At 40.7% G+C, this 26697-nt stretch overlaps 1 protein-coding gene across 1 annotated transcript; it reads right to left on the bottom strand.

Moving 5' to 3' along the window:
* Positions 1–327: 327 nt before the first annotated feature.
* Positions 328–4753, bottom strand: LOC134873154 (uncharacterized). The gene is made up of 2 exons (XM_063896594.1): positions 4568–4753; positions 328–3092 (listed from the first exon to the last, which is right to left on the bottom strand). Exons 1-2 carry the CDS (start codon positions 4655–4657, stop codon positions 1149–1151), a joined length of 2034 nt encoding a protein of 677 aa, XP_063752664.1. The 5' UTR covers positions 4658–4753; the 3' UTR covers positions 328–1148.
* Positions 4754–26697: the final 21944 nt, after the last annotated feature.

The raw sequence follows: 26697 nt of genomic DNA, 5'->3' as shown, positions 1-26697 counted from the left end.
ACTTGAAAACTGTACGACCTCAACAAGTACAACTATGCCGAGAGGAATGCCTGCCAAGAGGACCATTTCCATGCGAAGAGACTGTTTTTGATATTTGCTGTCTCGCAATGGCAGAAAATCATCTGCACACACCCTCTACTGCAGAGGAAGCCATTGAACTGTACCTTTTTTTGCGAGCATCCATCCATACTCTGCTGTAAAGGGAGACATACAGACCAAAACACATTTGGGTTGTCTTTTGCCCGTTTTTACCATATGTTCTCTTTCAGACAGGACAAATAATGTTCAAACTAAGTCTTTATTTTCACTTAACTTTGTGGCAATAGGCATTCTAGCTGTGATTTTTTCCCCTGGTTTACACAATTTACCCCATGATTTCTGGAGTATTGATTCAGGACTATAATGTCAACTGTGTTGATTTGTTTTGAACATTTCATATTTGAGGAATAGACAGATCCCAACCATAATATTTTTGTTTTAATTTATTGATCTATTTTGCCTACTGTAGTTTACCAAGTAATGTATAGGCCTACAAGAATTCAGTGTGGTTATGTTTTCTTTTTTTATAGGATAAAACAAACTTAAATATGACACAAAATAAACTCTTGTGTTTCCCAACATTATGATGCAATATGATCAGTGAAAAAATGAGTGATAAGTGCAAGTCTACATTTATTTTGTAGTAACATGTATAGCAACAATTGTAGTATCACATTGCTGCCTTTGGTAACTCATCAACATGTATTACCTGATAAAACAACAGGTCACAAGAGTATAGAAATAGATTTGTGCTCAATTAACATTGAAATCAATCGGTCTTGAACTCACAGCACTCTGGAACTCATCAACATGAATTACCTAATAAAAAAACAAGTTTAGATATAAACAAACAAGAGCAGCACGACCCCATACATATACAGGTATTAAGCATATCGCTCTCTGTGGGAACTCATCAACAGGTTACATATGGAAATAGATTTGAGCTCAACTAACATTAAAATCAGTCACACAAAAAAGTGGTAAAATCTTGAGCTCTGCTCTCTGAAACTCAACATGTTGAAAGAAAAAGGCTTGTTTTGCAAACGATGTGTACCTCCGTCTCTCAAAAATGAACCTGTTACACTGAGACAGATGAGATACATACCACTCTATACAATTGTGAATGCATATGCGCTTTTATCAGTCAAAATGCTGTCAAATTCAGTGCGCATTTCAGGATAGGTAGCATATGTCCATGGCAGTTCAATAACTGCACCACACGTATGGGCCACAGGTCGTCGGGCCAGTCCATCTATTGGGGTGAACACAATCTCAATTTTGTTCACACAGATTATGTCTGACCCTGTGATGAATCTTAACAACCGTCTGAGACCTGTAGCATCCAATCCGCGAACATATTGTTGAAAGAAACGAAGGCTCTGGGTCTCTCTTTGAGTCATAGGAGAGGCTTCTAGTAGCTTCAGAAACTTTTTGGCTGTTGGTTTTTTTTCCTCATACATGTCCAAGACATGTTGAGGGCTTGTGAATGCATCCTTTAGGAAGGCACCAGCTATCAAGGACATCTTCTCAGATGCATATCTTGGCTTTTGGATAAGCTGTTTGTGTGCCACCTTTAGAAGGATGCCTTTCAAATTGTTTCGTGTTGGAAGGGCTGTCACATCCATGCGGTCCAGCAGATCTATCAGCTCATCCCTGTCGTCCTCTGAAAGATCTTCTTTTAAGGCAGTAGTGATTAACTTCCTATCTGATTGACAAACAAACAGAAGAAGACTTTCAAAAAGCACATCATCTGAGACTTCATTCTCACCAAAAATTAGTGAAACTGCGAAAGCGGGGGATAAGCGACAGGGAAAATAGCCATGGTCTTGAAATCCTTTGAGTAGGATTCGGCCGATGGATTTCCATTCTTCCTCTTGCCATTTAGGACACAGAGATGGAACCCTCAGGTCCTCCCCTTCAGCTGTGTGGTCCAGAAGTTGTGTCCAAAATGCAGCATACACGTCCCTTGAGACACCATTGAGGTCGGCTCCTCTTTCATCAATGTAAGTGTATCGAAGGGAGTGCTTGAGAAGTGCTGAATCCTTGAATTGGGCTATCATCTCTTCCAGAAGATTGACCCTGTGTAGTTTAAGTGTTATATTCACAACAGATGAATCTGTAGAGGTACCTGCTACATCATCTATAGCTGACTCGGGAGCAATTTCTGCTGCACTTGTGGAGCGAGACATGCTGGATGAGTTGTCACTTGCTGTGTCTGGAATGATGAGTGCTGAGCTTGCACTGGGGAATATGACTGATATGATGGCAGTGTCCTCATTGAGCAGCAGGTCAGGTTGATATAACAAAGTGTCATCCAGTTGGCCAGCCATGGGTTCTCCGAGAAAAGGGCCAATCATCACCTCAGATGTGTCTAGAAAAGCTTCTATATCGACAGTTTGAAGAGGCAGCTCGTCCTCTTCATGCATGCTATTCTGCATTTGTTGGTTCATCTTTGATTCTTCCCCGACACATTCTTCAGCATCTTTATCTTTTGGAACCTTTGTGCACAGGTAGAATCTCAACACTCCCATTCTTAGTACGCTGTAGAGTTCCCCAACTGTAATAGCATCATCAAAAATAGCTTCTTCCTGATAATCTACTATGTCATGGCTAAATGTTTCAAACTTTCCTAGCTTATTTTTTCCATTTGGGAAGAAAATATCTTTGGCATACTGCAGTATGTCAGTCTTCTTTGATTCTTTGGGTACATCAAGGGTCCTTGTCCCCCCTCCTTTGCGCTTTCTGACTTGTTTGCCTTCGTGAATCCATCCCAACTCCACTTTTCTTGTCTTCCTTTCTGCAAATTTGTTGCACGTTGCATAATGTATTTTCTGTCTTTTGGTAGACGTCTCCTGGTTATTGTTCTCATCACTCACAGCAATGCCCATTTTTCGCTTCAGTTTTTCCAGCATTGAATGTTTTGCAGATTCTTTTGTTTTGGCAGTGGCACTGTGTTGCAAACAGAAGCGTCTTGCCGCAATCCTGTCTCCATAAGTTGGGATGTAGTCAGCCAGAGTGTTGTCATCCATATAATCAAGGACTGTGGCATCAATCTGTGAAGACATAATAATAATTACAACTCAAATACAAGACTACACAACTTACTGTATGTACACACACAGGAATCAAAGAAGGGGCGTAGTATGATACCATTATCTTTATGAACTGAGACTAAGTGATTATAACAAGTAAACAATGAATGCATACAGTAATTAAATTAATAATCATTTGTTTGGTAATTAAATACATTCTAATTCAATCCTTTTATCTGAAATGATGAATGTATTCTTCAATTGTTGCTCAGTGTGTTTTAAAATTCACCTTTTGAAGGAATTAAGACAAAAAAAAATCAAGTCTCATCAATCAACTTCTCACTATTGGCCATATAGCCTAAAATGACACTCCTAAACTCAGATCACTAATTGTCCAGTCAATCAAACCCAAAAAGGGCCAAACATAAAACAAATTGCAATAGTAATGGTTCCTTTTATTGATCCTTAAACCCCATTGTATCATATTAAAATCTACCTGCATCTACCTTCATCTTGAAAAAAGTCTGTTCTAGAAGGTAGATTTTGAATATGTGATGTAGGGGGAATTTTGCTTTTTGTTTTAAGTTTAGCCTGTTGCTGCAACAGCTGCATAGGTCTTTTTTTAAACCACATAGCCTATTTAAGATGATATCTCATTTGGACATTTAATCATCATATTTCCGAAAACTTTTAAAACAAAAAATAGTTGCCTTAATGTGAATTAACAACTGTGAACGTTTCAAATTGATATCTCTTTGGTCCTATTCATAGTAGGCTACGCGGATTTCCCTTTCGTTGCCTCCCTATGGAAAAATGAATAGGAAATCTCCAACTTTGACGTTAAAAAAAAGTATGTTTCACTATATAAATCTGTAGATTTTTCACATGTTATTTAGATATACCTAGGAATGACTCAAAAGTTGGAATGATTATCATTGCTATTTGTGCCGTGGCAAACGCTAGACTGACTGAACCATCACCCGAATCAGAGTTTACAAGCAAACAGCCTTAGATATGGCGCCCTTTAATAGGCTACTCAAGTTCATGTGAGGCCCTGATGATGGTGTGTCCAAAGTGCTGTGCCATTTTAAGGCTCGTAAGAGAGCGTTTACCGAAGTTACCGGGGAAAGTGCCCAAAGTCCAAACAGGACAGCGCTTGGGAGCAGACTCCCATTTACTGGAGAAGCCAAATAGCTAGCAACTATCCCCCATTTTCAGATTAGCTTACCCTTGCGGTTTAGTGCATGCCGTCAACAATATTGTTCTTTATCCGTGAAAATTGAAAACCACAAACATGTGTCAGTCAGAGCTTATAGCTGATATAAGCAGAGACTGTAAAATAGGACTTTAGTATCTTTGATATAAGGTCACATATTTGCCGCATTTTAGCAGGGCTGCGCACTGCCAACACTGCCTATCGCTCGCTACAGCACCTAGCAGCCATGTTCAGCAGTTCTACAGCAAACTACAATTTGAGGACAGTAAAATACACTTACATGATCTTGCTCCATTCGGAAGAGACAGTCCTCTGGAACACCCCGACCTCGAAGAAATCTCCAGAGTGGAGAATCCACATTTTCAGCCATTCTCAAGTAGGCCTAAACGCTACAGATTGGACATTCAAGTGAAAGGGAAGCGCGCTAGTAGACTGGCTTGGCTGTGTATCAAAGTAAAGCCATGTTTTCACGTTATAACGTGAAATATCATGAAATAACGTGATAATTATATTTTCACGTTATAACGTGAAAATATCACGTTATAACGTGATAATTATATTTTCACGTTATAACGTGAAAATATCACGTTATAACGTGATAATTTTTTTTTTTTTTAGTGTGATAGCAATACACCACCGTAGCCTATGTTATAGGTCTTAAATATATTAAAAAAACATGTCTCCGACGTGTTATGTTCAAAATACCAAACAGATCATACATTTTAGCATGTCTGCTATCCCTCTGTTCCAGCCCCGTTTTCGAAAGTGCTGATTCTGTGACTTTCCCTTACATGCAAATGAGCTGCTGCCGGCCACGCCCCTTTGGAGCGCAGCTCTCTGAAGAGAGAAGTTTCTAATAGTCTAGACGGATTTCAGAAAAAAGGCCTTTTATAAGAAGTAAGGAGCATTTATGGGTACAAGTCGGGAACCGGCCTACCTTACATATTTCAAGGGTGCTGAGTCCAAAAAAACCGGTACCCGGGTGAAATTTTGAGGTTTTGACCTTCTAATTTGCATATTAAAATGGCCGCCAAATTGCCCATCTTGCACAGTTATTGGACCATTTCCTCCTAGTTTTTTTTGTAAGTAGGCAATCAAGATGAGGAAATTAAGTTTCTAGATCGATAGTCAAGGGTCAAACAAGGATATAGTGGAGGCTCAGTGCCTTTTTTATGTATATATATATGCAAAATACCAACTTTTAAGGTGAAATTAAGCATTATTTGTGTCATTTTTTAAGGCCGACATAAATATTAAATAAAAGTTACTCTGAAATTTTCCCTGTTGATATGACATATGATGTACACCATATTATATGATAACAAAGAAAAAAATCCATTGCAAGTTGTCTGAGATTTCATGTTTTTTTTTTTTTTTTTTTTTGCAAATTAAGCATTTGTTCTCTAAATTCTAAGACGGGAAAAACCCAGGTGAATAGGGAAAAATATTCAAAAAGAGACCACCATGAAACGTACCAAGTTGAATATTTAGATCCCAGTCCCATCGCTGAGGACCCTTTGCCTGAGGTGAATTAACAGCAAAGAGGATCGTAACAGTTTCACACGCTTTGGTAAGTTTCCTGCTTTTTGATTTTTTTAGACAAAAAATGTCAATATTCCTTAGTTATTGATTGAGCTTGTTAACCCTATTTATCCAAAATGATACTTTTTCAACCATAGTGGGTCAAAATTGTGTATTTCAATGATATTGAGATGGCTAGCAACTGGGAGAAAACTAGCTAACAGTTAGCTAACAGTTTTGGAGGGGAAAAAAACAGCTAGCTAGTTTTTTTCTCTTCCAGTTGTGCCCTTAAGATGACCACCTCTGTTGATACAAGTTTATTTCTTATAATTCCAACCCAAACATAGCCCTGTGGCAGCATAAATCCCCCTACTTTCTAGCTAGCTAGCTAGCTAACAAGCTATCATAGGGCAATGGATGCTGGGGAGTGACTGCTGTGACAGGGCTAGATTTGGGGGGAGGAATTATCAAAAATACATGTGTCAACAGAGGTGGTATATCCTCAAAGGGCCATACCAGTTATGAAACATTCATGTAACATTAGGGGTGGGAGAAAAAATCGATTCACATATACATCACGATATCTTTTTTGACGATTTTTAAATAGATCTTTTTCTTCTTTATTGTGCAATGTGCATTTGTTCGCCTTTTTTACATACAGAGAGTACAGGTTTTGAAAAGGGTTTAAGTTCACTTTATAATGGAGTATGTTAATTTGGCTCCTACAGTATTTGTGTGCAGATAAATGTTAAAAATGCAGACTAAAAATCGAGAGAATCGGCAATATCGTAGAATCGTAATTTAAATCGAATCGCCATCCAAAAAAATCGTAGAAGAATCGCTGGGGGAGGGTGCTGTCATGCTTGTCATGTCAGGGAAAGCATACAACAAGGGTATGAGAGCTCACAAACTGACCTTGCAGGCCCTATGGCAGCTTTTGTTGCCAACATTCCTCGCGTTTGCTGCAGAATCAAACAAGGAATGCCATGATGAGATCTCTGCTATGGCTGCTGATGAAAATCCTGAAATGATTCCTCAGTTGATAACATATCTGAAGCAGGAACAGTTTGACAGTCTCCTCAAAGATTTCATCGCAAGTAAATCTGAAGATGTCAACTTTGTCTTCTGGTGGAACTACATGGATATGGTCTCAACACTGTTGCAGTTTACACGAGCTCAGCGTGATGGACTCTGGGAGCTTCATCTTCACTCCTTCAGCTGGATGTTGCCGTACTTCATGCGATATGACCACCTGAACTATGCAAGATGGGGGCCAGTGTATATTGCTGAGATGCACCAACTCCCAGAACCTGTACTATCTGAGTTCCAAAGAGGCAACTTTGTTGTGAAGCGGTCCGATCAACGATTCAACCAGGTCGATCCAGACCAAGCAATGGAGTGGATCAACGGAACAGGGAAAAAAGGAGGGGGGATCATTGGCATTACTAAGACACCTTCAGCCCTTTCCAGATGGACACTCTCCTACAACATGAGGTCCCATGTAGCAGAAGAGACACATTTGATGTTCAGCAACACACCTGAGAAAACCTACGTCCACAATGAAGCTACCAAATCCCGTGAAAAGAGAGACAACAGAGACGAAATGGCATTGGTTTTAGTCTTCAAAGGGTTCAAGGTGTTTGATTCAGTCTCCTCAGGCTCATTGCAAAATCTCGCCACGAAAGACGTTGCCACAGAGGCTATCCAAAGCTCATTACTTTCTGCCAAAGACCTAGGACAAGAAAAAGTGAATTCATTCATTGAGAAAAGGATGATTGTTCCTGAGGACAAAGATAAACCAGAGGTCCCAATCCATGCAACCCTACATAAGAGCAAAGCTAAAACATTTGCATCTCTGTATGAAGTGGCCAAAAATCCTAAAATCAAAGACAACAGAACTGTCATAAAGGCTGACCGAAACATTCTCAAACGCCTTGTTACGGCCTATGAGGCAGGTCGTCCAGTTGACTTACCAGCTGTCCTAAAACACGAGCTTCTGCCAGTTCCCATATCCCTTGCTGAAATGAATGGGACACTTCGCACTGGAAACAAGTCTGTATTAGTAAATAAGTTAACTGAAGACATAGTCTGTCCTGAGGCTATTGAACTTCCCGACATGTCATCTTGTCTCATCATAGATGGACAGGCACTTGTGGTTGCCCTTGGAAAGCCAGACAAAGCAGTAACATTTGGGGATCTGGCCGACACATTTGTCAGAGCAGTGTTGAAAGCAGGATGTTACTATAAAAGGATAGACGTTGTGTTTGACAGATACAGAGAAGAGACCATCAAGGGTGCTACCAGGACACGACGCACAAAAGCAGCTCAACCAATCAGACGACTTGTTGAGGGTCGTGATGTGCCTCTTCCAAAAAACTGGACCAATTTCCTGTCCCTCCCTGACAACAAAGCTGATCTTGCCAATCTACTCTCTGAAGAACTATGTGCTCAGGCACCGGATGATAAAGAGATAGTAGTTGCTGGTGGGTTCAGAGACGAAGAGACGGAGGTTAGGTCATCAAAAGCAACAACCAACCTGACTCATCTGAGAGCCACACACAAAGAGGCAGATACCCGATTGGTATTACATGCAGTGCACTGCCAGTCAGACACAGTAGTCGTGTCATCTAGAGACACTGATGTACTTGTGATTCTCGTTTCCCATTTCCCACACGTAGCATGTAAAAAACTCTGGCTGTTGTCTGGTACCACAAGGAAGCCACAATATATACCAATTGATGCTGTTTTTAACAAACTGCCAAAGGATTCAGCACCAAGCCTTGTAGCATTTCATGCACTAACTGGTTGTGATACCACATCATACATTGCAAGTCACACCAAAAGTACATCATGGAAAGTCTGGAAAATGCACCATCAATTGCTCAGCAACCTCGGAATTGGTGATCTCACGGAGGAGACTCAAAGATCTTCAGAGGCTTTTGTCTGCAGAATATATGATGTGCATAAAACAGACTCTGTTGATGCAGCAAGGCATATACTTTTCTCCAGGACAGGTAAACCAGAAGCAATGCCGCCTACAAGCGATGCGCTCCACTTCCATCTGCTGAGAGTACACTACCAGGCAATGGTTTGGAGAAATGCTCACTATGCCACACCTGAGCTTCCTTCACCCTTGGACATGGGATGGAAAGATGGTGATTCAGGACTACAGCCCATTCTTATGTCACAGAACCCAATACCAGAAAGTTGCCTGGAAATGATCAGGTGTGCCTGTAAAAAACAATGCACAACACGCCAGTGCAAATGCCGAAAATCGGGGCTGTTATGCACTGCAATGTGTACATGTCAGAGTGATGACCAATGTCCTTGTTTAAATGTGGAGTTGTAGTCCTCAAGCATACCAAGGCAATGGGTAACCAAAGAACTTGGAAAAGGACTGCAGAAAGAAATACTAATCAAAATGAAATTCCAAAGACAAATGGCACACAAGCAAACTAGAAAGGTATAAAAACAATTTACCAAAACAAGTGACCTATGGAACTTACAGAAGACAGATGAAAGCAAAGCAATTCAGCTAGAAACATGAAAGAAAATATACAGAAACAAGATGTGATCTGTAGAACTGTTCAAGGGAAGTTTCATGTTTTTTTTTTCCCTATTCACTTGGGTTTTTCGATGTTTGAATTAAGAGCATTATGCTTTGTTTGCATAAAAAAATGAATTCTCAGACATCTTGCAATGGTGTTTTTCTTAGTTATTATGTAATATGGAATACATCACATATCATATATACACTGGGAACATTTAAGAGTGATATTGACTGAATATTTATGTCGGCCTTAAAAAATGACACAAATAATGCTTAATTTCACCTTAAAAGTTGGTATTTTGCATATATATATACATAAAAAAGGCACTGAGCCTCCACTATATCCTTGCTCTGACCCCAGACTATAGATCTAGACACTTAATTCATCATCTTTGATTGCCTACTTACAAAAAAACTTGGGGAAAATGGTCCAACGACTGAGCAAGATAGGGAGTTTGGCGGCCATTTTGATATGCAAATTAGAAGGTCAAAAACTCAAAATTTCGCTCGGGTACCGGTTTTTTTGGATTCAGCACCCTTGAAATATGTAAAGTAGGCCGGTTCCCAACTTGTACCCATAAATGCTCCTTACATTCACTTTTTGGGTACATCCCGTCTAGTCTATAACGGAGATACTCAGTTAAACGCTGCCGTGATTAAAAGCCATATTATGTTCCAAACCACATCGAGCATTATTTCTGAACACGTCTCAGTGTTTACCACTAGAACAGTGACATTATATGTATTATACAACAACTCTAAGTCCCTCCTGCAGACATCCTGAATACACAGACACACAGAGGTGCTGCAGAGGGGATTCAGCTCCCGACTGTATATTGCGGACGACAGGTTGAGATGTGTCACGAGGGTGGGACGTTGCCAGGGGTTCAATGTAAAGCCAGCCCACATTTCCGATATGAAATCATATCGGCAGCAAGTCTGGATCAGCTCGTTTGTACCCCCGTTTTCAGAGATGTCGGTAAGAGGTAAAGAGAGAAGGCTGTGTTTTCTGACACACTGTGAGTCTGCTTACACACAGGGGACACATATGTATGTATAAAAGACAGCATTTTGCATAATAGGGGACCTTTAAGTAAAAGTAAATTACATTAAAAAAAAAAAAAACGTTAAACAAGATGTTTCAAATCACACATATTTTTATTTTAACACACAATTCATCTCCAATTAATGGATGTAAATAACAAACACAAATATACCTTAAGTAGTTAGAATATACTATATGATTATTTGTTTTTTGGTAAGAAAGCCACAATGTTCCTTTGCTATTTGTTGTATCAATCGTCCAGCCCTAGGTGACACATATTGTAGCGTTGCTTTGAAAGCTAACTCATGTTAACTCTAACCCATGCCACTTCAGCATTCCATGGTGTCAGTATATCAAGGTACAATTACCGGCAGCAAACATGTACAGTGTTCAGCTATTATCCTGAGTCTTTTCAGCTTCTACTGCTTTTTTTGTAGCCGCAAATGACCTTCCTTTGGATGTTTTAAGATTTTTAAAAGGATTTCCATTTTCAATCAATACTGTACCACATTTGTTGAACCTAGGCCCATTACTCCATTACTTACCTTCTGCCATGTCATCGCAACCTTTATACCATTCAGTGTGTGCCCTCAAGTCCGCTATGACTTCTGCATGTGTCCTTCTGACAGGGATCCAATAGACCAGACGGTTATCTTCATTTTGTCTCTGTTAACCCACTCATCCTCCTTTTTTAAACCATTTTTTTTCTATAGCCCTCCAGGTCAGCTGGCTAGACAAAGGATTAGGCTGCCACTCTATTACCTTAGGAGCATTGGCCCTGTGTACATAAAACATGTGTGGGCGTGTTCCACGTGTCACTAAGTATGAAGGTAATGGTGCAAAATGCGAGAGCTTGTAAAACCTGATGTGAGCACCTATAGAGTACAATGTGAGAACTTGCAGAACAGAATCTGAGATTGTGTGCATACATTTATACTTGTATAAAATATCCACGTCTGTCAACAAAATTTGAAGTCACAGAAAAAATAAAAGGTTTTGTAGCTTGTAGAAAATGAACTTTGTGATGAAATTTTCACTTGCAGAAAAATATATATTTTTTCAATATATTTTCCATTACAACTGCAACTTGGTTATAACAACCTCTCACATCAGTCATTACAACTTCACGAATCTGCTCTGTGGCAGTATAAATCGTCGAATCTGCGGCCTTGACTTTTGCTACACTTCTTGCGATGAATGTGTCGCTAAAGTAATTTTGACTTGTAGATGTGGGGGAGGGAGGGCGGTTGGAGCGAAGGGCCTGAGCAATCAGAACGACGAGGCGCAACTTAGGGTCAGTCACTAGGGTTGCAAAGGGGCGGAACATTTCCGGTAAATTTCCATGGGAAGTTAAGCTGGGGAATTTTGGAAATATTCCATATTGGACACTTTCCATGGGAATAATGGGAGTTATGGGAATTAATGGTAATTTATGGGAACTAACTGGGAATTGATGCAATGGCATGACCAGATATATAAATAGTTAGGCTAGATAAACAACTGAAATGAAAACAGCATCACATTTGAGGTAGCTAGCATCTTTATAAGAGTGCCTCATAGATGGTAAATGAAGTGATGCTAGCTATGGCTTATTTATCATCTAAGTTATCAGCTAGCTATCTACTAGATGAATGCATCTGTATGTGATATTTGCAATTTAAACATAAAATAAATATATTACTGTAGGAAATGTTCTTTTATTCGAGGCCCAGGAGTCCATTAAAAAGAAACGAAGTGAAGCCCCTCATATAAGTTTCAAAAGGAGTATTTAATAAAAGGATGCAGCAGTAGGTTTTTACAAAAGTTTCACAGCTGTGGCTCAATAGCCCGGGACACGCGTCCACAGGCCGCTGACTGAGTGGAGCTCTTCAGTAGTTATTGTCTGGCGGTCCGGAACAAAAGAGAACTCGATTGTACAATACCAACATGTTTTATAGAACCACCCCTTTCCGGCCATACAATAAACAACTTCAAAATAATACGTGCTCCGGTCTTCTGCTCTCATTGGTTGTTAGCGGGGGGCTGGATCCTGTTGGCCGCTTGTCACATGGGGTTCTCCGGATTCTTCTATAGGCTGACGTCGTCGGGGGCGGGTTCTCTTATGACGTCGCCGTCGCCATCTTGTTAGTGATGTCCTGGGGCTCTCACCTACGATATTCTATTATGCAATCCTTCTGAAGTTTATCAGTTATTAAACATGCGATAGTATTATTGCAGCATCAATGAGTGAGAGGTAGAGGCGATGTGTTTAGTATGTAACTCCACGCGTCCTTCTCCCTCTTCTCATATATACAATACAATATTAGTTTATGCTATCTGAGGCTAAAAACAACATCCGGTAATACTACCGGAATTGGACAAATATGATCCGTCCAGAAACAGTGAATTATCTTTTAATATTCCGCTCCAATATATTGATTATTTCTAACATTAGCCCATAATATCATCAAACCTTACTTCACTTTGTGTAGTCCACAGGTTCAAATGTGTGGCTTCAACACTCATGTGCTTTGGGCTCAAAAGTGTGGTCCAGTCTTCTAGAAACTGTAGGGGGTGTGGTCTCAATAGCCATGCATGCGTGCTATGTGCATGCGATTGAGGAATGGCAAGGATATACTTGAATGGCATCTGTTTGTTTTAGTCAAGATTATGCTAAAATATACTTCCCCCATTTATATTTAAATTCCCTATAACGAGCCAACCTTCAATTTGGAAATTCCCAGTTTATTCCTGTTTATTTCCATACATTCCTGTTTATTCCCGTTAATTCCCATGGATGGAATATCCATCTTTGAAAATTCCCGGAATTTTGCAACCCCATCAGTCACACAGTCAGCCATATACAGTGGGGCAAAAAAGTATTTAGTCAGCCACCAATTGTGCAAGTTCTCCCATTTAAAAAGATGAGAGAGGCCTGTAATTGTTATCATAGGTATACCTCAACTATGAGAGACAGAATGAGAAAAAAAAATCCAGAAAATCACATTGTAGGATTTTTAATGAATTTATTTTCAAATTATTGTGGAAAATAAGTATTTGGTCAATAACAAAAGTTCATCTCAATACTTTGTTATATACCCTTTGTTGGCAATGACAGAGGTCAAACGTTTTCTGTAAGTCTTCACAAGGTTTCCACACACTGTTGCTGGTATTTTGGCCCATTCCTCCATGCAGATCTCCTCTAAAGCAGTGATGTTTTGGGGCTGTCGCTGGGCAACACGGACTTTCAACTCCCTCCAAAGATTTTCTATGGGGTTGAGATCTGGAGACTGGCTAGGCCACTCCAGGACCTTGAAATGCTTCTTACGAAGCCACTCCTTTGTTGCCCTGGCGGTGTGTTTGGGATCATTGTCATGCTGAAAGACCCAGCCACGCTTCATCTTCAGTGCCCTTGCTGATGGAAGGAGGTTTTCACTCAAAATCTCACGATACATGGCCCCATTCATTCTTTCCTTTGCACGGATCAGTCGTCCTGGTCCCTTTGCAGAAAAACAGCCCCAAAGCATGATGTTTCCACCCCCATGCTTCACAGTAGGTATGGTGTTCTTTAGATGCAACTCTGCATTCTTTCTCCTCCAAACACCACGAGTTGAGTTTTTACCAAAAAGTTCTATTTTGGTTTCATCTGACCATATGACATTCTCCCAATCCTCTTCTGGATCATCCAAATGCCCTCTAGCAAACTTCAGACGGGCCTGGAAATGTACTGGCTTAAGCAGGGGGACACGTCTGGAACTGCAGGATTTAAGTCCCTGGCGGCGTAGTGTGTTACTGGTGGTAGCCTCTGTTACTTTGGTCCCAGCTCTCTGCAGGTCATTCACTAGGTCCCCCCGTGTGGTTCTGGGATTTTTGCTCACCGTTCTTGTGATCATTTTGACCCCACGGGGTGAGATCTTGCGTGGAGCCCCAGATCGAGGGAGATTAGCAGTGGTCTTGTATGTCTTCCATTTTCTAATAATTGCTCCCACAGTTGATTTCTTCACACCAAGCTGCTTACCTATTGCAGATTCAGTTTTCCCAGCCTGGTGCAGGTCTACAATTGTGTCTCTGGTCTCCTTTGACAGCTCTTTGGTCTTGGCCATAGTGGAGTTTGGCGTATGACTGTTTGAGGTTGTGGACAGGTGTCTTTTATACTGATAACGAGTTCAAAAAGGTGCCATTAATACAGGTAACGAGTGGAGGACAGAGGAGCCTCTTAAAGAAGAAGTTACAGGTCTGTGAGAGCCAGAAATCTGGCTTGTTTGTAGGTGACCAAATACTTATTTTACCGAGGAATTTACCAATTAATTCATTAAAAATCCTACAATGTGACTTCCTGGATTTTTTTTTTCTCATTCTGTCTCTCATAGTTGAAGTGTACCTATGATGAAAATTACAGGCCTCTCTCATCTTTTTAAATGGGAGAACTTGCACAATTGGTGGCTGACTAAATACTTTTTTGCCCCACTGTACCCCTTTCCCACCAAACCGGATCCAGGACCAGCTCGGAGCTAGCGCCCGATAAACACTGGTTCTTCCTGTTCCCACCGCAGCGGAGCAATCTCTCGGCCCCGAAAACTGGAGCTCATATGGCTTCTGCTTCTGAACAGGCTCTTCTTTTGAGCCCCGGTTGTGTTCCCACCGCCCAGACCCGGAGCAGTGCTGCGTCATGGCGCTGATTTTCCCGCCAACGGTGCTCAAAACAACAACAACAACAACACTGCGTGTGGTCCATGCTCGTGTTTCTTTTAATCATACGAAGCCAGATAAATTAAATAACTACTTCTCCAACGTTTTTACTGTTCTCCACGGTGCCGTGGTTCATTGTTTATTAATGTGTTTCAGCAGCATTTACCGCCTGCTGCAGTGCTGCTTGTCCACCGGCGTTTAGTCTGCAGTTAACTCGGCAACCGCCTCTTGACAGTATTCACTGTCTGACACACGAGCAGCTGATGTATACCCCCCATCCTCATCAGTGAATGTGTTTCAGTCTGAACTGACGCTGTTTGGCATAACAATGCTGTTATGAAAGTCCAGCAGTGGCTCATTCAGAAGGGGCATGGACTTGGAATCATAGGGTCGCCGGTTCAAGTCCCCGAACAGACTTGAAAAAATATGGAAAGTGGACTGCTACTTGGAGAGGTCCCAGTTCACCTCCTATGCCCTGCTGTGGTGCCCTTGAGCAAGGCACTGGACACCTCCAATCCCCCCCATTGCTCCCCGGGCGCTGCACAATAGCTGCCCACTGCTCCTAGTACTAGGATGGGTTAAATGCAGAGGACCAATTTCACTGTGTGTGCTCTGCTGTGTGCATGCATGTGACTAATAAAGAGGGTTTCATCCTCCGATTCTATCTCGGGTATAAAATGAGTGATTTTAGCATGGCAGCCGAAGCCAATCTGACTACACAAGCAGTTTTCTACAGGTAGACTATATTTTACAGGCGTATTTTTCATTATGATTTTACTTGTGATAGTTGGACATAGGAACCTGTGTAGCCCATGTATTGATTCCATCTGATTGCTGCTATAATAACAAACAGGAAAACGTCTGTCTACTCTTTACAATGATCGATAACAGCGAACAGATGGTGATTACAGTAAGGTAATATAAACAGCACCACACTAAGCCTGGTTAGTGTTGCCTGACTTTATAAAGTGTGTTTTTTATGTAAGTGTGTGGTCCTAGTCACTTTGGTCAGCACTACTGTTGTTACAACTTGTATTTGCCGTACTCTCCATGAACAGTTATTGCTCAGGTTTATCTCGCGCGAGCTTGCGCCTTGTCGTTCTGATTGCTCCGGCCCTTCGCTCCAACCGCCCTCCCTCCCCCACATCTACAAGTGAAAATTACTTAAGCGACACATTCATCGCAAGAAGTGTAACAAAAATCAAGGCCGCAGATTTGTGGATTTATACTGCCACAGAGCAGATCTGTGAAGTTGTAATGACTGATGAGAGAGGTTGTTATAACCAAGTTGCAGTTGTAATGGAAAATATATTGAAAAAAAATATATTTTTCTGCAAGTGAAAATTTCATCACTAAGTTCATTTTCTACAAGCTACAAAACCTTTTTTTTCTGTGACTTCACATTTTGTTGACAGATACGTGGATATTTTATACAAGTATAAATGTATGCACACAAGCTCAGATTTCTTTTCTGCAAGTTCTCACATTGTAGTCTATAGGGCTCTCGCATTTTGCACCATATCTACCTTCATAATAAGCATCATGTAGCTACATTCTCTTGAATCTATTCTAAAGTGACATGATGCATATCATCCTATAGGGCTTGTTTAGTTTGATCAAGTTCAATGGACAAATAGCACTCCTCAAATATTCCAGCAATTACAATTAATTTTTGCTTATGTCTAATGTATGTATTTTGGTATGTTTCTCTAATTAAAACCAACCCAACATGTGTTCAAATGTAATCATGCAAAGGTTTTTTGGAGTGAAAAACCTGACTGAATATCCAGCCCCGGAAAAAATTTAGACCACTTCTGTTTCTCCTATCATTTTCTCTTGATTTATTATTTAAAGGTATATCTTTGAGTTAAATAACTTCTTTCTTTTATTGTATTCTATACACTACTTAAAATGTTTCTCTGTGTTGAAATTCAACAGACACTGGAATGGCTGCCATACATGAAGAGATAGAGATTTAAGAAACATTTGGAGAGGTCTCTTAATTCTTTCTGGAGCTGTAGTTAAGGAGATGTTTTCACAGGATTAAAAATGGATATAAGAAAAGGAAATTTGACCTCAAACAGTAACAAAGGAGTGCATTAGTTAAAGAACATGATATTTATTGCTTTATTTTTAATAAAGCAATAGATCAGATCCAAAGCTAGTTTCAAATCATGTGACTCTTTGTAAAGCCTGATGATGAAGATATACATATTGCATATACAGTGAGGCAAAAAAGTATTTAGTCAGCCACCAATTGTTTAACGCTTCTGAGCACATAGTACTGATATAGAAAGGGTTATCAGACAGTATGTCTATTTACCAAACATTTCATTGTTGAACCTTTATTTGGGGAAGCAGTAGTTTATGCAGGTAGCACAAGAATCAGCTACAGACAGATGGAAGAAAAAACAGTCATCATAATCCCATATTAAAATGTTTAAAGAACTAAGTTTATTGGCTCAAAATCTACAAACATATAAGTTATATACAGTGGGGCAAAAAAGTATTTAGTCAGCCACCAATTGTGCAAGTTCTCCCATTTAAAAAGATGAGAGAGGCCTGTTCATCATAGGTATACCTCAACTATAAGAGACAGAATGAGAAAAAAAAAATCCAGAAAATCACATTGTCTGATTTTTAAAGAATTTATTTAAAATTATTGTGGAAAATAAGTATTTGGTCAATAACAAAAGTTCATCTCAATACTTTGTTATATACCCTTTGTTGGCAATGACAGAGGTCAAATGTTTTTTCTGTAAGTCTTCACAAGGTTTTCACACACTGTTGCTGGTATTTTGGCCCATTCCTCCATGCAGATCTCCTCTAAAGCAGTGATGTTTTGGGGCTGTCGCTGGGCAACACGGACTTTCAACTCCCTCCAAAGATGTTCTATGGGGTTGAGATCTGGAGACTGGCTAGGCCACTCCAGGACCTTGAAATGCTTGTTACGAAGCCACTCCTTCGTTGCCCTGGTGGTGTGTTTGGGATCATTGTCATGCTGAAAGACCCAGCCACGCTTCATCTTCAGTGCCCTTGCTGATGGAAGGAGGTTTTCACTCAAAATCTCACGATACATGGCCCCATTCATTCTTTCCTTTACACGGATCAGTCGTCCTGGTCCCTTTGCAGAACAACAGCCCCAAAGCATGATGTTTCCACCCCCATGCTTCACAGTAGGTATGGTGTTCTTTAGATGCAACTCTGCATTCTTTCTCCTCCAAACACCACGAGTTGAGTTTTTACCAAAAAGTTCTATTTTGGTTTCATCTGACCATATGACATTCTCCCAATCCTCTTCTGGATCATCCAAATGCCCTCTAGCAAACTTCAGACGGGCCTGGAAATGTACTGGCTTAAGCAGGGGGACACGTCTGGAACTGCAGGATTTAAGTCCCTGGCGGCGTAGTGTGTTACTGGTGGTAGCCTCTGTTACTTTGGTCCCAGCTCTCTGCAGGTCATTCACTAGGTCCCCCCGTGTGGTTCTGGGATTTTTGCTCACCGTTCTTGTGATCATTTTGACCCCACGGGGTGAGATCTTGCGTGGAGCCCCAGATCGAGGGAGATTAGCAGTGGTCTTGTATGTCTTCCATTTTCTAATAATTGCTCCCACAGTTGATTTCTTCACACCAAGCTGCTTACCTATTGCAGATTCAGTTTTCCCAGCCTGGTGCAGGTCTACAATTGTGTCTCTGGTCTCCTTTGACAGCTCTTTGGTCTTGGCCATAGTGGAGTTTGGCGTATGACTGTTTGAGGTTGTGGACAGGTGTCTTTTATACTGATAACGAGTTCAAAAAGGTGCCATTAATACAGGTAACGAGTGGAGGACAGAGGAGCCTCTTAAAGAAGAAGTTACAGGTCTGTGAGAGCCAGAAATCTGGCTTGTTTGTAGGTGACCAAATACTTATTTTACCGAGGAATTTACCAATTAATTCATTAAAAATCCTACAATGTGACTTCCTGGATTTTTTTTTTCTCATTCTGTCTCTCATAGTTGAAGTGTACCTATGATGAAAATTACAGGCCTCTCTCATCTTTTTAAATGGGAGAACTTGCACAATTGGTGGCTGACTAAATACTTTTTTGCCCCACTGTACCCCTTTCCCACCAAACCGGATCCAGGACCAGCTCGGAGCTAGCGCCCGATAAACACTGGTTCTTCCTGTTCCCACCGCAGCGGAGCAATCTCTCGGCCCCGAAAACTGGAGCTCATATGGCTTCTGCTTCTGAACAGGCTCTTCTTTTGAGCCCCGGTTGTGTTCCCACCGCCCAGACCCGGAGCAGTGCTGCGTCATGGCGCTGATTTTCCCGCCAACGGTGCTCAAAACAACAACAACAACAACACTGCGTGTGGTCCATGCTCGTGTTTCTTTTAATCATACGAAGCCAGATAAATTAAATAACTACTTCTCCAACGTTTTTACTGTTCTCCACGGTGCCGTGGTTCATTGTTTATTAATGTGTTTCAGCAGCATTTACCGCCTGCTGCAGTGCTGCTTGTCCACCGGCGTTTAGTCTGCAGTTAACTCGGCAACCGCCTCTTGACAGTATTCACTGTCTGACACACGAGCAGCTGATGTATACCCCCCATCCTCATCAGTGAATGTGTTTCAGTCTGAACTGACGCTGTTTGGCATAACAATGCTGTTATGAAAGTCCAGCAGTGGCTCATTCAGAAGGGGCATGGACTTGGAATCATAGGGTCGCCGGTTCAAGTCCCCGAACAGACTTGAAAAAATATGGAAAGTGGACTGCTACTTGGAGAGGTCCCAGTTCACCTCCTATGCCCTGCTGTGGTGCCCTTGAGCAAGGCACTGGACACCTCCAATCCCCCCCATTGCTCCCCGGGCGCTGCACAATAGCTGCCCACTGCTCCTAGTACTAGGATGGGTTAAATGCAGAGGACCAATTTCACTGTGTGTGCTCTGCTGTGTGCATGCATGTGACTAATAAAGAGGGTTTCATCCTCCGATTCTATCTCGGGTATAAAATGAGTGATTTTAGCATGGCAGCCGAAGCCAATCTGACTACACAAGCAGTTTTCTACAGGTAGACTATATTTTACAGGCGTATTTTTCATTATGATTTTACTTGTGATAGTTGGACATAGGAACCTGTGTAGCCCATGTATTGATTCCATCTGATTGCTGCTATAATAACAAACAGGAAAACGTCTGTCTACTCTTTACAATGATCGATAACAGCGAACAGATGGTGATTACAGTAAGGTAATATAAACAGCACCACACTAAGCCTGGTTAGTGTTGCCTGACTTTATAAAGTGTGTTTTTATGTAAGTGTGTGGTCCTAGTCACTTTGGTCAGCACTACTGTTGTTACAACTTGTATTTGCCGTACTCTCCATGAACAGTTATTGCTCAGGTTTATCTCGCGCGAGCTTGCGCCTTGTCGTTCTGATTGCTCCGGCCCTTCGCTCCAACCGCCCTCCCTCCCCCACATCTACAAGTGAAAATTACTTAAGCGACACATTCATCGCAAGAAGTGTAACAAAAATCAAGGCCGCAGATTTGTGGATTTATACTGCCACAGAGCAGATCTGTGAAGTTGTAATGACTGATGAGAGAGGTTGTTATAACCAAGTTGCAGTTGTAATGGAAAATATATTGAAAAAAAATATATTTTTCTGCAAGTGAAAATTTCATCACTAAGTTCATTTTCTACAAGCTACAAAACCTTTTTTTTCTGTGACTTCACATTTTGTTGACAGATACGTGGATATTTTATACAAGTATAAATGTATGCACACAAGCTCAGATTTCTTTTCTGCAAGTTCTCACATTGTAGTCTATAGGGCTCTCGCATTTTGCACCATATCTACCTTCATAATAAGCATCATGTAGCTACATTCTCTTGAATCTATTCTAAAGTGACATGATGCATATCATCCTATAGGGCTTGTTTAGTTTGATCAAGTTCAATGGACAAATAGCACTCCTCAAATATTCCAGCAATTACAATTAATTTTTGCTTATGTCTAATGTATGTATTTTGGTATGTTTCTCTAATTAAAACCAACCCAACATGTGTTCAAATGTAATCATGCAAAGGTTTTTTGGAGTGAAAAACCTGACTGAATATCCAGCCCCGGAAAAAATTTAGACCACTTCTGTTTCTCCTATCATTTTCTCTTGATTTATTATTTAAAGGTATATCTTTGAGTTAAATAACTTCTTTCTTTTATTGTATTCTATACACTACTTAAAATGTTTCTCTGTGTTGAAATTCAACAGACACTGGAATGGCTGCCATACATGAAGAGATAGAGATTTAAGAAACATTTGGAGAGGTCTCTTAATTCTTTCTGGAGCTGTAGTTAAGGAGATGTTTTCACAGGATTAAAAATGGATATAAGAAAAGGAAATTTGACCTCAAACAGTAACAAAGGAGTGCATTAGTTAAAGAACATGATATTTATTGCTTTATTTTTAATAAAGCAATAGATCAGATCCAAAGCTAGTTTCAAATCATGTGACTCTTTGTAAAGCCTGATGATGAAGATATACATATTGCATATACAGTGAGGCAAAAAAGTTTTTAGTCAGCCACCAATTGTTTAACGCTTCTGAGCACATAGTACTGATATAGAAAGGGTTATCAGACAGTATGTCTATTTACCAAACATTTCATTGTTGAACCTTTATTTGGGGAAGCAGTAGTTTATGCAGGTAGCACAAGAATCAGCTACAGACAGATGGAAGAAAAAACAGTCATCATAATCCCATATTAAAATGTTTAAAGAACTAAGTTTATTGGCTCAAAATCTACAAACATATAAGTTATATACAGTGGGGCAAAAAAGTATTTAGTCAGCCACCAATTGTGCAAGTTCTCCCATTTAAAAAGATGAGAGAGGCCTGTTCATCATAGGTATACCTCAACTATAAGAGACAGAATGAGAAAAAAAAAATCCAGAAAATCACATTGTCTGATTTTTAAAGAATTTATTTAAAATTATTGTGGAAAATAAGTATTTGGTCAATAACAAAAGTTCATCTCAATACTTTGTTATATACCCTTTGTTGGCAATGACAGAGGTCAAATGTTTTTTCTGTAAGTCTTCACAAGGTTTTCACACACTGTTGCTGGTATTTTGGCCCATTCCTCCATGCAGATCTCCTCTAAAGCAGTGATGTTTTGGGGCTGTCGCTGGGCAACACGGACTTTCAACTCCCTCCAAAGATGTTCTATGGGGTTGAGATCTGGAGACTGGCTAGGCCACTCCAGGACCTTGAAATGCTTGTTACGAAGCCACTCCTTCGTTGCCCTGGTGGTGTGTTTGGGATCATTGTCATGCTGAAAGACCCAGCCACGCTTCATCTTCAGTGCCCTTGCTGATGGAAGGAGGTTTTCACTCAAAATCTCACGATACATGGCCCCATTCATTCTTTCCTTTACACGGATCAGTCGTCCTGGTCCCTTTGCAGAACAACAGCCCCAAAGCATGATGTTTCCACCCCCATGCTTCACAGTAGGTATGGTGTTCTTTGGATGCAACTCTGCATCTCCAAACACGACAAGTTGAGTTTTTACCAAAAAGTTCTATTTTGGTTTCATCTGACCATATGACATTCTCCCAATCCTCTTCTGGATCATCCAAATGCCCTCTAGCAAACTTCAGACGGGCCTGGACATGTACTGGCTTAAGCAGGAGGACACGTCTGGAACTGCAGGATTTAAGTCCCTGGCGGCGTAGTGTGTTACTGATGGTAGCCTCTGTTACTTTGGTCCCAGCTCTCTGCAGGTCATTCACTAGGTCCCCCCGTGTGGTTCTGGGATTTTTGCTCACCGTTCTTGTGATCATTTTGACCCCACGGGGTGAGATCTTGCGTGGAGCCCCAGATGGAGGGAGATTAGCAGTGGTCTTGTATGTCTTCCATTTTCTAATAATTGCTCCCACAGTTGATTTCTTCACACCAAGCTGCTTACCTATTGCAGATTCAGTTTTCCCAGCCTGGTGCAGGTCTACAATTTTGTCTCTGGTCTCCTTTGGCAGCTCTTTGGTCTTGGCCATAGTGGAGTTTGGAGTATGACTGTTTGAGGTTGTGGACAGGTGTCTTTTATACTGATAATGAGTTCAAAAAGGTGCCATTAATACAGGTAACGAGTGGCGGACAGAGGAGCCTCTTAAAGAAGAAGTTACAGGTCTGTGAGAGCCAGAAATCTTGCTTGTTTGTAGGTGACCAAATACTTATTTTACCGAGGAATTTACCAATTAATTCATTAAAAATCCTACAATGTGATTTCCTGGATTTTTTTTTCTCATTCTGTCTCTCATAGTTGAGGTATACCTATGATAAAAATTACAGGCCTCTCTCATCTTTTTAAATGGGAGAACTTGCACAATTGGTGGCTGACTAAATACTTTTTTGCCCCACTGTATGTCCTTTTAATAGTGTGACATCACACATCTCAGCAGCAACACAAATATTTCCCCCACATATCCAGTATTCCTTTTGTTTCCCTCTCCTCTGATATCCGCTCTGAAAAGCAAATTTGGTCTCATCTGTAAGCAAGGAAAAAAAGCAATAGCAGGGGCAGTAGGGAGAATAGTACATTTTGAAAAGGGATCACCTCCCTCCTTCCACTGCAACAAGTCATCCAGGCAAACAAACGAGCCGGATAGAATACGAGCGTGTGTGAGAGGGAGGATTGATGGGGGGTATTGATAGAATTTACACTCCTGGTTGAATTGACAATTATCCGCTAGATGAAATTGGAATTGGGTTGTAGAAGTGTTGGGGACCTTTTTCACTGTGAAACCCAGATGGAAATATTGGGATAATTTACATGAGCCCTTGATACCCTCTTTGCCTCATATATTCAAGAATATTATAGCCTACTTTCCTTGCAACTCTTCTTGAAAACAGAGGAAGAGGGACAGAAAGGCCCCCTTGATGCTTTTTTCTAGGGTATAAGGGAAAAGAAAGGAAGTGACAGATGCAGAATATAGCTAGGAGCATATTCAGCCCTTAATTTGCAAACCATAAGCACATTATTGGTACACAATGTCTTCCCTCCTGCCAGTAGCTGGTGGTGCAGTTTGTTTTGGCTGGGTTGCATTTCCTCCCTGAAATCCATACGGTAGGCCAAATACCAACGCTAACACTCTTACCCGGGGCAAAACCACACAAGGGGTGAGGAAGGAAACTGAGAGGAGGAAGAACACAAAAATGAGACTGACAAGAAACCCATCCATGAACATAGTTATCAGGATAAAAGGCTATTAATAAAAAAAATGTTGGCTATGTTGAGGAGAAAAACATTGTTTGGCAGTCACAATCAACCCTGAGGTAATGCATGTTTGGAGACCTTCCTATCTTTGCATAATAAAGTAGGAAATGGATGCAAAGGTTGCAATTGAATGGCTAGAAATAATACATTTTTGAGAGACAGGTAGATGATTGAAATCTCAATTGCTTATTATTAAAAGGAAATGTGTATTTTTTCTGACAAGTTTCTCTGCTTTCTATCTCATCACATGTCTTTCATACTGTACTGTCCTGTATTGTATTAATGGCTGAAAGAACACACACACACACACACACACACACACACACACACACACACACACACACACACACACACACACACACACACACACACACACACACACACACACACACACACACACACACCGACTCTCTCCACAGTCACCTGAGTTATTGTGAGGTAGGAGAGCCTCATTAATCACTCCATGCCAATGAGGCGGCAGAAAGCATAGAAACAAGTTAAATAGGAAGTGGGTTTCTTCCTTTGGCATTGTCACACTGTTGCATTTGTGACGGTGATTGAGTGTGTTTGCCTGCATGCATGTTGCTGGAAACTCCTTTGAGATGCAGCCCCTGATGTATCAGCACTTACAAAATAAAGGGAGATATTCTCAATGCGTGTACCCTTGAAATAATATTATACTAAATATTAGCAGAGGGACTCTTTAAACTGACCAATCAACTTTAAGATACAGAATGTGATTTTGACAATGTTGCCTGAGGCTGACGGCAATAAAATAGGTGTGGGAAATTTGGAAAGGAATGGAGTGAACGTTGGATAAAAGTGCAGCCTTACTTGGATCGAAGACATCATAGTTATAAAATATATACCTTTAGGCCAGGATAAAAGGTTAAAAGTAACCTTACTTTTATAATCCTAAAGGGTGCAGTTAGTGGCTAATACAGCAGTCCTCACTCCTGGAGACCCTCTCTGCTGCAATCTCATTTTTATCGGTCTTTTATAACCCCTGATATAAAAAACAGTATGTTTGGTAACAGCTCAGTGGAGAATGTTACACCGCTGGCTAATAAGGGCTTACTTTGTGTGCCATTAATTAAGGTCTGTATTTACAGGGACTGCCGCTATGTAACTACCAACTGTATTAACTTAAGACTTTCCACTAACTTCAGACTGCTCAGTTTTAAACCGTAAACGTTACCTTGCTGCTGCACTATCATTCTGCTGTCTTTGCAAACAAGTTGGCAAAAATGGCAATTGGATATCTTTTTTATGAATAATAGGATATGACATGAATAAAGGACAGAAGGGTGTCCTCTAAAAAAATAACCACTGATCAAAGCAACTCTTGTTACTAAATGATTGTCCCTTACGCTGTACCTGCTGTTAACTGTTTGAACCCACACTTGCACCTAGCTCACATCATGCTTGCAATTTCCCAACGCAGCATCAGTTTTAACAACACTAGAGTAATTGGACAGCTCACCCTCCTTACTTCAGACTGCAGTGTGATCTGTAGGACCTGTTTTTTGTAATTGTTTTTCACCATATTATGTGCTTGACATGGATGAAAGTGGTGAGAGAAAGATGGCAAGAGCCCTGACTAAATCCTTCAAGGCCTGTATCCCTCCATCCCTTGGCTTTTACATCAGTAGTAAAGTATTCAGGCCTGTCCTTGTGTGTGATAGTCGGTCATAGTCATGCAGTGTAGAATTCTGCCTGAAGCACATTTAGTACATGCAGACCGAGACAATTTACTGTATCTAGGGAACCAGTTTTAAAGAATTGGGTTCCTTAATTTCATACATTTAATGCAATAGTGCAGTGACTTAATGCTGCGTTAGGGATGCACTGCTAGGGGATTACATAATGGAAGAATTGGGAGGGACCGCCTCACCCATAAGCAGAAAAATCCCTTTTTTTGTCTGTGATTTGCTGGAAAGATCCATTGATATTGTTACTCATTATTATGACATTCATCGGGTGCTCGTATTAATGATTCTTTAAATGTGGGTGTGTAGTGCAGGGGATGTGAGGCCGTTCCACTTGCTGACATTTCTATGTCCTATTCGGGACTCATAAAAGTTATTGCAAATAAGCAGGCGTAGACAAATCAGAATAATATTTTGACAGTTTTGCCGCTGAGTTTTATAAGACCCAGGCCAAACCATATCTCAATCTTCCTCCCAGAATCTGTTCCAGCAAGCTCAAGACTCTTTATGAAACATACAAAGGTTTTGTCTCCTTTCATCTTTAATCTGTAGTCCTACTCTCACCATGTATTGCCATGGTATGCATTTCTACTTTTTTCTCCCTAGTCTGAAATACCCTTACAGTCCAGGAAACTCATAGTGCGCAACAAGTTATATTTCTAATAG

The sequence above is a fragment of the Eleginops maclovinus genome, chromosome 12 (genome assembly GCF_036324505.1).
Source record: "Eleginops maclovinus isolate JMC-PN-2008 ecotype Puerto Natales chromosome 12, JC_Emac_rtc_rv5, whole genome shotgun sequence".
NCBI classification, from domain to species: domain Eukaryota; kingdom Metazoa; phylum Chordata; class Actinopteri; order Perciformes; family Eleginopidae; genus Eleginops; species Eleginops maclovinus.
This window is presented reverse-complemented; position numbering and strand designations above follow the sequence as displayed.